Source organism: Rhododendron vialii, chromosome 8a, assembly GCF_030253575.1.
Source record: "Rhododendron vialii isolate Sample 1 chromosome 8a, ASM3025357v1".
Taxonomy (NCBI): domain Eukaryota; kingdom Viridiplantae; phylum Streptophyta; class Magnoliopsida; order Ericales; family Ericaceae; genus Rhododendron; species Rhododendron vialii.
In genome coordinates this window covers 27603295-27615223 of record NC_080564.1, presented here as the reverse complement: position 1 = coordinate 27615223, position 11929 = coordinate 27603295, and the positions used below count along the sequence as shown (strand labels likewise).

Sequence of the window (11929 nt, the reverse complement as noted above, 5' to 3'; positions counted from 1 at the left end):
TCCTTTGGTAGGGAGTTTTTCTCTCTCCCCATTATATTTGGATGTGGGAGGTCCAAATCTAAGGTTCTAGTTCTAGGTCTTCGGAACCAGTTCAACAGCGGCAACAGTGGCGGCATTTGGCAGCGGCTTCGGCCTGGAATCCTGCGGCGGGCATGTGCTCAACTGGTGCGGTGGGTCTATCTCGAGAGTTACTCTTCTCATACCTGGCCACTCCCTTGACCAATCCACCCACTCCCACGGGTGTGATCGATGGGTCCGGGTCCGGCGTTTTTGTTCCTTGCGGCTTTTTTGGTTTTTTTTTTTTTTTTTCTGTTGTAATTTTTTATTTATTTGTTGTTTTGGTTTGTAATTTGTACTTCGGACTGATAGTGTCTTTTTATTTATATATATATGCTATGTTTCTGCTTTGATAAAAAAGAAAAAAGTACAAAAGACGTAGTATTTTACATATGCTATGTATACTCATCGGGTGTTGCAATTTGTAATTGTCCATATAAATTGATCATATCACTTGGATCCGTAAATAGATAACAAAAGTCCGATGATTTTCTTTTGTAGCACAAAATTGGCCAAAACTTGTGAAAAGTGGTTAAAGAAAAAAAAGGATCCGTACGAAACAAGGTCGTGGTATTTACTAGCAGCACTGATTAGTAAGTCCTATTATTTAAGTTAAGTTCAAAAGAACAGGACCTTAGTCAATCTGATTATTTTTGGAATCTTTATATGGATTTGACTTTTCTTAAGTCTGATTTTAAACGGCAGAGAGTAGTAGTACTGTTGGGAGTACCATACATTCTCAATCGGTCACAAGTGTTTTTCATGGTTCATATTTTTGAAAATACTCTTCCCGATAGAAGTCGTTAAAAACTCTAATGTAGACACCAAATTTGAACCTCCGAATAATCTTTAAGTTTTCCGACGATGAAATAAATGAATAAATACCTTGCAAGCTTGAAATGTGAACCTTTCGAACCCAAAAGCCCAAAATACCCCTGTCAGGATCCAAATGCCGCCCGGCGTTATCGTTTCGCCGTGCGGTGTATCTTGTTCAAAACACTATGCGGTATTTCTCATTACGCCACATGGTATTTCGGAAAATCTCTGACAGTTGTAGAAAAATTGACGGTCACGCTCGATGGTGTAGCAACCGAAGACGGCTCGGCAGAGAATCACGATGATTATTCTCGGTCAAGAGCCGACTCTACACTATACCATCATTGTCTTGACTGAATTTTTTCAGTCATTTGACACCTTTGAGCTCACTGAGAAATACCTCTCATCACAGAGCACTCTCATTGCAAAAAACCCATCTTCCTCTAAAAAAATACTCTGAAATTTCTCTCAAAAACTCAGTACTCCTACTGATTTTTGAACCCCTTAGCTCAAATCACCCTCCTTCTCCATCTTTCAAACACATTCAAGCTCAAAAAGGTATAACGAAATTCCTTTGGCCAAAATCATACATTGGTCCTGAGGGGAGGCTATAGAGGCCTTTTCCCAGTTTGCCCATACTGGGTTAAAGCCTCGAACAAGTTGTATATTCAAAAAGTAACAAAAAAACTAGCAACTGAAAAAACTAGCAACTGCACTAGATACACTACACCGTGCGGTGTTCTACTACACCACGGCGCGTAATGTAGTCCACCATACGGTATTTTTATTTAGTGCATATTCTTTTTGTTTGCTGTTCTATATCCAGCAAATTAAAGGTTGTTGGAAGAAGGCTGAGAGCTAGCGTACTATATATAGACTTGAGTGTAGGAGATTAGGCCTCAGTTACACATAATTAGTTAAAAGTGATTAAGCTGTAATCATGTTCTTGATGTACTTATATATAGTTAAGTAATGTTGATTAGTTTGTTAATTGGTCGGTAATGTAAATAAGTGGGAACTCCGCTTTCTGTAATTCAATGAGAATCATGATCAGTTTGTTCTTGTCTCAAATCTCTGATGAAAAGTCCAATGAAATGAAGTCTGTGTCTGCTGGGAAAAAAACAAAACTGTAGACCTGTTTACACCATAATTTAGTATTTAGTATATTATAATCGATTGGGTCAGAATGTTACACGTGTCAACGCATTTTAGACCGATTGATATAATGCAAATGCAATATGAAGCCTGTTAAGGAAAATGGACTGATCAAACGGTTGATATTCGACTGGACACGTGTCAGAATTTTGTATCACATGCGGATCGTGAGTCAGACGGTTAATGCAAGCAGGCAGTTGAAATAATTACAACGTTGGAAACATGTGAGATCATGGAGAAGTAACCGCCTCATGCAGATAGTGGAGCAAGAATAGGGAGCATGGAGCCAACTAATTCAAATCGAAGGAGGGAAGTCCGTATGATTTGAATTTCAAGTCGACAACAGCCTATAAATACAAGAAAGGAAGATATTTAGAGCCCCCAATCAATCGCCCAAAGGCTTCTACTTTTATCTGTACTTTACATTTCTTGCTCTAGGAGTAGCTTGTAATTTAACCGTCTGTTCGATTGTGTTCTCATAGTCGATTTGACTTCTACACCGAGGGATAATAAAGTCCATTTTGTTGTTCTTCTTCCATCTCCATTCACTTCATTAAGTTTGCTTCCAGAGAAGTCCTGAAATACGGCAAGGAACAAAACTCCACCACCACAAACACCCACATTTCCAGCACACTTAGCAATCTCTAGTCGATTAGTCGACTATCAGTAAAATAGACAAACAATTTTGGCGCTAGAAGGAGGGCATCATTACTAATTTGGAAGTAATGGCACCAGCGACAAGGAAACAAGGCGACCGACCTGCAGAGCCTCAGAATGAAGGCCTAGAAAGCCAAACTGACGTGGCGCATCCTGAACAAAGGGTGCCAGAAAATAGCCAAGGAAATGGCTTGAGCGCACCAACAAATATACAGGGCCTTTCCAGGCAGTTGGCACAAGTTTTGTCTAACCCAGAAGACGAAGCGGCACAGGAATTGATTACCCTATTGAGAAGGGTAGTTACGCCCCCATCTGTCATAGATGTGGATGCACATGGTGTAGTACATGAGCAACTGCAAACTGGAGATCTGCCTAGACAGTCACCTCAACAGGTATATACAAATCCAGCATTCGATTCAAATATGAATGTGCACAGTCGACCGTTTGTTGAAGCAACTGCTCTACGGTCCACAATCAAGCCAACTAGTTTTTACCAGAGTGTCCCATCTATATATGAAGTTGGTAACAGTAGTGGAAATGGTCAGAATCATGGTTTAAATTCTAGTCAAAGTCCTCAGGCTGGTTTCACAGGAGTCCGTGTCATGAATAATGGTCAACACATATACAATGCCGCACAAACTCTGCCAAATCATGGCAGTTATACTTATCATACTATGCCAGTAGGACCGAATAATGGAAATAGTGGTCAGTACGTTCACAATGTGCCAAACATTGGCAATGGGAACGGTCAGAATGGCCCTCTTGCACAACCTTATGTACCAAATGTCCTTAGAGCCCCAGATCCCATGAATATTAATAGGGCACAAATATTAGAAGTCATCCAAGATGTGTACGGACCAGGGCTACGCAGGGTGGAAAAACCCATGTTTAGAAAGCCTTACCCACATTGGGTTGACAATGTTCCTTTGCCAAGAGGGTATAAATTGCCTGAGCTTTCACTTTTTAGTGGTACAGAAAATCAGTCGACAATTGAACATGTAGGACGGTTTTGTCTACAGTTAGGAGAACTTGGCTCTGATGATGTTTTTAAGTTAAAATTATTCCCACATTCATTAACTAAAACAGCATTCACATGGTTCATAAGCCTGCCTGCAAATTCTATCCATACGTGGCAAGATATGGAAGAACAATTTCATGCTCAATATTTTAGACATGAACCATAGGTCTCAATTGCCGACTTGGCTAAGTTAAAGCAGAAGCCAAATGAAACGGCAGAACAGTTTTTAACTAGATTTAAGAGATTAAGAAACCAATGTCATTGTAATGTGCCAGAGACCGAGATAGTTCGAATAGCTCAAGATGGTCTCGAGTTTAATTTTAAAAAGCAGTTTAATGGATCTAATTTCAAAGATCTGTTTGAGCTCTCCATGAGGGCATCTCAGTTTGAAGCTATTTTACAAGAAGAAGAGCTTTTGAGGAACACGTCTCTAGGAACATATTACCAAGATGTGGAAGGTGATATTGAGATTGATGTAGCGCAAGTCATTGGAAAGACCCCTATAATTTGTGACACTTTGGTTAAAACAGAAAAACCAATGAATATGCCTTCATCTCAACCCAATAGGCGTGGGGGGCAAGCAAATTATAGACAATATTCGTTTGATTTGGCACAAGCTGACCAAATATTTGATGAATTGTTGAAACAAAAATTTGTTACTTTGAGTCCTGGGCATATTATTCCTTCTGATAAGGATAGAAAAGGAAAAGAATATTGTAAATGGCACAATTCATTTAGGCATAATACTAACAACTGTGTTACATTCCGAAATTGTGTGCAGGACTTGATCCAGAAGGGACTGTTGCAGTATGCTAAAGGCGACAAGGATCCCATGGGAATTGAATCCAATCCTTTTCCCAAGATTGAAGTGAACATGGTGACGGCCGGCCTAGCCAAAAGGCTAGGTTCCAATGTGACGAAACAAAAGCAGGGGGAGGAGGATCACATGCAGACTGAAGAAGAGTCAGCAAAGTCTCATACCTCTAGATTCCCAAACGACTACCTCTGCATTAGGTGTGGGCATGAAGTCCAGTATGGGGAAGCAATTATAGCAGAAAAAGATCAGAGAAGTGCATTCTCCAAGTCCGGACTGAGGTTCAACACAATGGGAGGAAACGACCTTCAAATTTATGTGGGAGCCAAACTGATTTATGAAGGTATAGATCCGGGGCTCTTTAACAGAATAGAGTCAGAGCATTGCTATGGGCCAGATGATGGACCATTTTTATTCAGGGGACATCCAGTCGTGCCTGCAAGGCCTGGGGTGCCTTCTTGCCAAGATCTTGAGGCGGCGGGGTACCAATTTCCTAATCAGAGGAGATACCCTAGTCAAAGGGGTGTTGGTTTCAGAAGAGATACTGGACCACGAGGTAGAGGACCTTATGGACGTGGATGGCACCAACCTAGGATGGTAATGCCACCCAATAATGATCACGAGGAATGGAGCACGCTTAGCCATCCAAAGTTCCCAGCAGAGGGTTGGTACACTAAGGTATCCAGTTCACAGAAAAGAAGGCTTCAAAGGAAGTTTGCAGCCAGGGCTTATGGTGACCCATGGGACCATGTGTTCGAACCAAGAGAGAGATTGGAACCATCAAAGGTTCCAAACATGGTATGGACCCGGGATCAAGGAGAAACTAGTGGCCCAAAGCAGATAATTCAAAAGCATGGGGGGCAAGAGAGTAGTGCTACAGATCCTCCCCAGTCGACTGCCCAACTGAAGGGTAAAAAAGAATTGAAGCAGAGCTTAAAGAAGAAAATGGAGGAATTCCAGAAGCTCATGGAGGCAGATGATGATGATGATCTCTTTGACGAAGGGTCAGAACAGGAAGACCTGATCAAAGATGCGTCACCGTCTCCACAGAGATCTGCAACATTTGGAGAAAGCCTGGCCGCAATCCAATTCGGGTCAGTACCTATAAACTACCAGTGTAATATGATTTTAGTTCTGCCTAAGCAGTTTAAGGCAAAACCAAATCAGCCAATGAATTTGGCAGGCGATGTTGAGGATAATACCCAATCGATTGTAAAAATAATGGACAAAGAGAAGCATCCTCAGTCACAGCCCATTAATGTTGAGACGGATAAACATGGAAACAGTGTTGTAGTTCTTAGAACACCTGATGATGCCTCAATAAGGCATTTAAGACCACTGTATATTAAACTGCATATGAATGGCCAACCTATCTCGAAAGTGTTGGTCGACAATGGGGCAGTAGTTAATATTTTACCTGCTCGAATGCTCAAAGTTTTGAACAAAACCAATGATGACCTGATCCCAACAGAGGTTACAGTTGGCAATTTCGCTGGAGGGTGTTCTCCTGCTAAGGGGGTCGTATCCTTACAACTACAGATTGGAAATAGGAAGATGAATGCAACGTTTTTCGTAATCGATTCTTCATCTAATTACAATGCCTTACTAGGCAGAGATTGGATCCATATAAATAGTTGTGTGCCGTCTTCTTTGCATCAGGCCTTGATCTTTCTAAAGCAAGAAGAAGCAGCGGGAATGGAGGTCTTTTGGGCAGACCGACATCCATTCAAAGCAGAGACTAACAACGTAGAAGCAGATCTCTACAACGAACATTTGTGGCCAACAAGAATAGAAGACTCAGAAGTCAGATCTAATCAAGTTGGAGTAACTGAGAGCCAATTCCTCAAATACATCAAGGAAGGGTTCCAGGAGCTGAGCAAAGATTTTATCAGGCCTAACATTATTTCAAGGCCTGCCAAGATTGATCAACAAGTTTTTAATGTTTAGAAACCTATTGAACACAGGGTGTGAAGATTTGGCTACTGTGAAAGCCACTTTTAAAAGGTTGTTTTCTTTTCTTGTTGACAGAAAATTGCAGGCAGATGAGCCTATTTCTTGTAATTGGGCTGAGTGTGTTTTTGATGATAGCCCTCTAAACATGAAAGAGTTAGGATTAGCAGACCTGAAACCAGCACCAGCTAAGCTAGATGATGACGGGGCCCAAGTAAAGGATCCCACAGAAGAAGTCAACTTGGGAACTCCAGAAGATCCTAAGATCACATATGTAAATGCTGCTTTGCCTATTGAAATAAAGGAAAAGTTTAAGTACTTGTTGCGTAAATTTAAAGATTGTTTTGCTTGGAGTTATGATGAAATGCCAGGTTTAGATAGGTCTTTAGTTGAACACAAAATACCTATAAAGGAGAACTACGTACCTTTTAAACAGGCACCAAGGAGAATGAAGGATGATGTCTTACCTCAAGTCAAAAAAGAAATGGAACGTTTATTTGAGGCAAAGTTTATTCGACCGGTCAAGTATGTTGAATGGGTCTCAAATGTTGTCCCAGTATTAAAGAAAAATGGGAAAGTTAGAGTATGCGTTGATTTTAGAGATCTTAATACCGCATCACCAAAGGATCAATATCCAATGCCTGTTGCTGATTTGCTAGTCGATGCAACAGTAGGGTACCAAATGCTGTCCTTCATGGATGGTAATGCTGGTTATAATCAAATATATATAGCTGAAGAAGATACGCATAAAACAGCGTTTAGATGTCCTGGATACATAGGGACGTTTGAATGGGTGGTCATGGCTTTCGGATTGAAAAATGCAGGTGCAACTTATCAAAGAGTTATGAATTTAATTTTCCATGATTTTTTGCATAAATTCTTGGAAGTTTATATAGACGATGTAGTTGTAAAATCAAATTCAGTTGACGAGCACCTACATCATCTTGAACAGACTCTGGAAAGGATGAGGCGTTACAATCTGAAAATGAATCCTTTGAAATGTGCATTTGGTGTCACCGCAGGAAACTTTTTAGGATTCTTGGTGCATCAAAAAGGGATTGAGATTGATAAAACTAAAGCTGATGCTATTTTGAAAGCACAGGCACCAACCAATAAAGAAGAACTTCAGCAGTTCTTGGGAAAGATTAATTTCCTTCGAAGATTTATTGCCAATCTATCTGGAAAGACAATGGCATTCTCCCCATTATTAAAATTGAGGTCAGAAAAAGATTTCAGATGGGAACAAGAGCATCAGAAAGCTTTTGATACTTTAAAGCAATCTTTGGTGACACCTCCTGTTCTGATGCCTCCAATAAATGGAAAACCATTGAAGTTGTACATATCAGCAACGCACCATTCGATTGCAAGTCTGTTAGCTCAGGATAATGAACAAGGCCGAGAGCAATCAATTTACTACCTAAGTAGAAGGTTAAATGATTGTGAAAGTAGGTATTCATGTGTGGAAAAGATTTGTTTGGCATTATATTTTTCAGCAATTAAATTAAGGCATTACCTTTTGCCAGCTAGAGTAATGATCATTTCCCAAACAGATATAATAAAATATATCCTGTCTAGACCCATTTTGAGAGGGAGACAGGGGAAATGGATTTTAGCGCTAGTAGAGTATGACTTTGAATATGTGCCTCAAAAGGCAGTAAAAGGACAAGCTTTGGCAGATTTCTTAGCTGAGCATCCAAATCTACCTTTGGAAGAGGATACTTTTGAGGTACATCTTTTGGAGCTTAAACCTTGGCAACTGTCTTTTGATGGTTCAAAAACAGATAATGGAGTTGGGGCAGGTGTTGTTCTGACATCTCCAAAAGGAGAAATGTTTCAATTTTCTTTTCAACTCGATGAAAGTAGAATACTAACAAATAATCAAGCAGAGTATGAGGCCTTGATCATAGGCTTGGAAATAGCAAAAGATTTGAATATACGATATTTGAAAGTTTCTGGGGACTCACAATTGGTCATCCGACAAATTACAGGACATTATAAGTGCAATCACCCCTTATTGAGCCTGCAACTAGAAAAGGTTCAGTGTCTTGTCCAAAACTTTGATGAAATATGCTTTCAGCACATCTTGAGACTTCAAAATAGCGAGGCCAATCAAATGGCTCAGACAGCTTCAGGAGTTAAGATTCCTGAAGGAGACACGGAGAAAATAATTAGAATCCAAAAACGATATCTACCTTTTTCATTGGAAAGGGAAAAAGATCGATTGGATGTGTTTGTAATCGATATTTCAGACGATTGGATGATTCCAATAAAGAATTACCTTCTAAATCCTAATGAAAAGGTGGAAAGGACTGTCAAGTGCAGGTCCATCAATTATGTTTTATTAGAGCAGGATTTGTATAGAAAAACGTCTGATGGTCTATTATTGTTGTGCGTTGACAAGGACCAATCAATGAGAATTATGGGAGAAGTCCATGAAGGGACTTGTGGTGCTCATCAAGCTGGTGATAAAATGAGGTGGTTAATTAAAAGACACGGATATTATTGGCCAAATATTCGAGCTGACTGTATTCAGTATGCTAAAGGTTGCCAGCAATGCCAAAAGCATGGACCAATCCAAAGGATACCTGCTCATCAGTTGCAGTCGATTGTTAAACCTTGGCCGTTCAGAGGTTGGGCAATCGATATGATAGGGGAAATTCACCCAGCATCTTCGTTACAGCACCAATTTGTTATAGTGGCGACTGATTATTTTACAAAATGGACGGAGGCAATACCTTTGAAAGGTGTTTCACAGAAACAAGTGATTGATTTTATTGAGGAATATCTTTTATGTAGATTTGGAATTCCTGAAACCATCACTGTTGATCAGGCGTCTATATTCAATGGTAGAGAAGTTGTCCAGTATGCACAAAAATATGGAATACAGATTTTGAATTCAACTCCATATTATGCCCAAGCAAACGGGCAAGTCGAATCGACTAACAAAATTATAAAGAATACCTTGGCAAAGGTAATCAATGATAACCCAAGAGAGTGGCATGATCTGTTGCCCAGAGTTTTATGGGCATATAGAACATCACAAAGGGAGAGTACTAAGGTAACACCATTCGAGTTAGTTTACGGGCACGCAGCGGTATTGCCAGTCGAAATTAACGTTCAATCTTTAAGGGTGACACGTCATTACGACCCAGATTTACAGTACGAAGAAGCAATGTTTTTGGATATCGATGGGCTAGAAGGGAAAAGATTACACGCCCTGAATCAGATTCAAGCCCAAAAGAAAAGAGTTGAAAGGGCTTATAACAAAAGAGTAAAACAAAAGTCTTTTGCAGTTGGAGACTTAGTGTGGAAAACAATCCTCCCAATCGATTCAAGAAAGAAGAAAGGGAAATTTGGAAAATGGTCTCCAAACTGGGAAGGTCCTTTCCGTATTGCCCAGATTTTACGAGGGGGTGCATATCATTTGACATCAATCGAAGGGGTTCTACACGAAAGAACCATTAATGGTAAATATTTGAAACATTATTTTCCGTCTATGTGGGAGAGCATTAGTTAAGACTAACTTTCTTTTCATTTCATAGTCAAGGGCTGCCCATGGGTAGGACAGCATTACAAAAGGCCAGTCAGACAAAAACAAAAGATCCCAAGAAGGATCTGACAAAAAGAAAACAAAAGGGAACTCAAAGCGGGAACCCAAAAGAAAAAAAAACCTACAAAGAAAAAGATCCCAAGTGAGATCTAAAAAGAAAAAAACACACATCAGAACCCCCACAAAGAGAAGGCTATTTTTTAGGCCATTCTCTCCACTGGCCAGATGTGCCAGCCATGGAGGACCTGATGTCAGCAGGGTCGACCGGAGAAGACTTGTAGTCGATGGTGTCCCAGTTGGCCACCACAAGTTTGAGAGCGGACTCCATCTTCTCCAGCCGAAGCGCCATGCCCTCCACTCGATCGTGGATGGCCTGGATCCTCCGTTTACACTCATTTTGATCCTCCATGAGGGCCCAGGAAAGCTCAGTGGCCAGTTGTTTTATGTGAGCAGGAGTGATTTGTGTGGAGAGGGGAGTAGAAGAAATATTGGAAGCCATAATGTAGAAACACAGGTGTTTGAACTTCTACTCAGTGGTGATATTTATAGACCCAGGAAAATCTAAAGACGTGGGTCGTGGACAGTTATCCCGAGGTGAATTAAGAGACGTGACAGCTAATGGGGTTAGTGGGCTCTCAATGGCCGTTTCCCAAGTAAGGCGGCTGAATTTCTGCAGAACGGCATCATGTGTTGTACCTAAACCGTCAGTAATTACTGTGCGGATTCCCAAAAAGTGGAAGGGAAGCGTCATCATGATTATGACGTAGTTCTGCCATAATTATAGGCGCCCACAGTCCGGATAAATAGGGATCAAGGGTTTTGATCCTGTGGCATCACGTGGTTAAAGTAAGGTGTTAGCCAATTATGTGAAGTTTTTACTCAGCTTGGGCATGTATGTGAATCTGGTACATGTGAGTAAAATTTGCATAAAGGTTAAAGAAATGGTTCCAAACAAAGAATTTGGAGTTTTCTAACAGGGAATGTGAGAAAGGCCATGAAAGGTCTAATTTTCATTCTAATTGCCATTCTCATTTCTGGCATACCACCTGTTGATAAAAACAATCAACAAACAAAAATACTTATAGTTTGTACTAACAGGATTAGTCAATTGGCTATAAAACTGAAGTCAACCAAAATCATTCATGAAAGAAGGCAGACTTAAAAGCCTCCCACTTAACGACAAGTTCATCACATTTAACTCTGTTTCTCTGCAAATCTTCACGAGCAGCAGAGACATGAACTGAGACTCCTTTGCCTTCCTCTGCTAGGTGTTTGAAATCTTTATCGAGTTGGTTCGCTGTTACCAGAAGGTTTTTCTTTTCAGCCTGCAGTTGACCCAATCGATATACCAACTCCTTCTCTTCTTGATCAATTGCCAAAAGCCTCGACTTCAAAGTCGAAGCGTCAGCATGCATAGTCGATAGCTTCACTGTTAAGTTGGAAAGGTTACCAATTAAATCCTGCTTCTGACTTATTTCTTGTTGGTAATATCGGAAGAGACTAATGTTGTCATTCAGAGATGATGCATAGTTTTCCAAGATAATTTGCTCTCTAAGGGGGAAAACATGCTTTTGAGATAAGGATTCAACGCAAGCACTGAACTCCGTAGACTTCACTGTCATCAATTCCTCAAAAGGAAGCTTTAGGAAGTCAAAGAAGACTTGAATTTCTTTCTGAGTCTCCGCACTGAGTTGAAGAAAGAAGAAAGAACTGTTGGATTCTGAAATCTCAGTAAGGGAACGAAAGATTTGGGAAGTCGATTTTATCTCTTCCATTAAATGGTCTAAAGAATCACTTGAGGACTTGACATGAGCAGAATCCTCAACACCCACAGGATTTGTTGTAGTCTTGTTCACTGAACGAGGAGATGTAGTTAAGGCAAGAGCCCTCGAAATGTTTGCAGGGGTCACAC

The 11929-nt window shown here is 40.5% G+C and overlaps 2 protein-coding genes across 2 annotated transcripts; both read left to right on the top strand.

The window, feature by feature from the left end:
* The first annotated feature begins 2753 nt into the window (after window positions 1-2753).
* LOC131298725 (uncharacterized) lies at window positions 2754-6780 on the top strand. The gene is made up of 3 exons (XM_058324200.1): window positions 2754-3728; window positions 3870-5611; window positions 6177-6780. The coding sequence occupies exons 1-3, from the start codon at window positions 2754-2756 to the stop codon at window positions 6181-6183; spliced, it is 2724 nt and encodes a 907-aa protein (XP_058180183.1). The 3' UTR covers window positions 6184-6780.
* Window positions 6616-9984, top strand: LOC131298724 (uncharacterized). Its single transcript, XM_058324199.1, has 8 exons — window positions 6616-6776; window positions 6822-7168; window positions 7355-7569; window positions 7654-7834; window positions 7991-8236; window positions 8354-9140; window positions 9264-9329; window positions 9501-9984. The coding sequence occupies exons 1-8, from the start codon at window positions 6616-6618 to the stop codon at window positions 9982-9984; spliced, it is 2487 nt and encodes an 828-aa protein (XP_058180182.1).
* The last annotated feature ends 1945 nt before the right edge of the window (window positions 9985-11929 follow it).

Bases quoted from the DNA above. Each gene is read 5' to 3' on its own strand.
- LOC131298725 (XM_058324200.1), top strand. From the start codon at position 2,754: ATGGCACCAGCGACAAGGAAACAAGGCGACCGACCTGCAGAGCCTCAG. The intron at 3,729-3,869 runs GTTTTTAAGTTA...CATGAACCATAG, and splicing joins GAGAACTTGGCTCTGATGAT to GTCTCAATTGCCGACTTGGC.
- LOC131298724 (XM_058324199.1), top strand. From the start codon at position 6,616: ATGAAAGAGTTAGGATTAGCAGACCTGAAACCAGCACCAGCTAAGCTA. The intron at 7,570-7,653 runs GCACCAACCAAT...CTATCTGGAAAG, and splicing joins ATGCTATTTTGAAAGCACAG to ACAATGGCATTCTCCCCATT. The intron at 7,835-7,990 runs GTCTGTTAGCTC...ACCTTTTGCCAG, and splicing joins AACGCACCATTCGATTGCAA to CTAGAGTAATGATCATTTCC.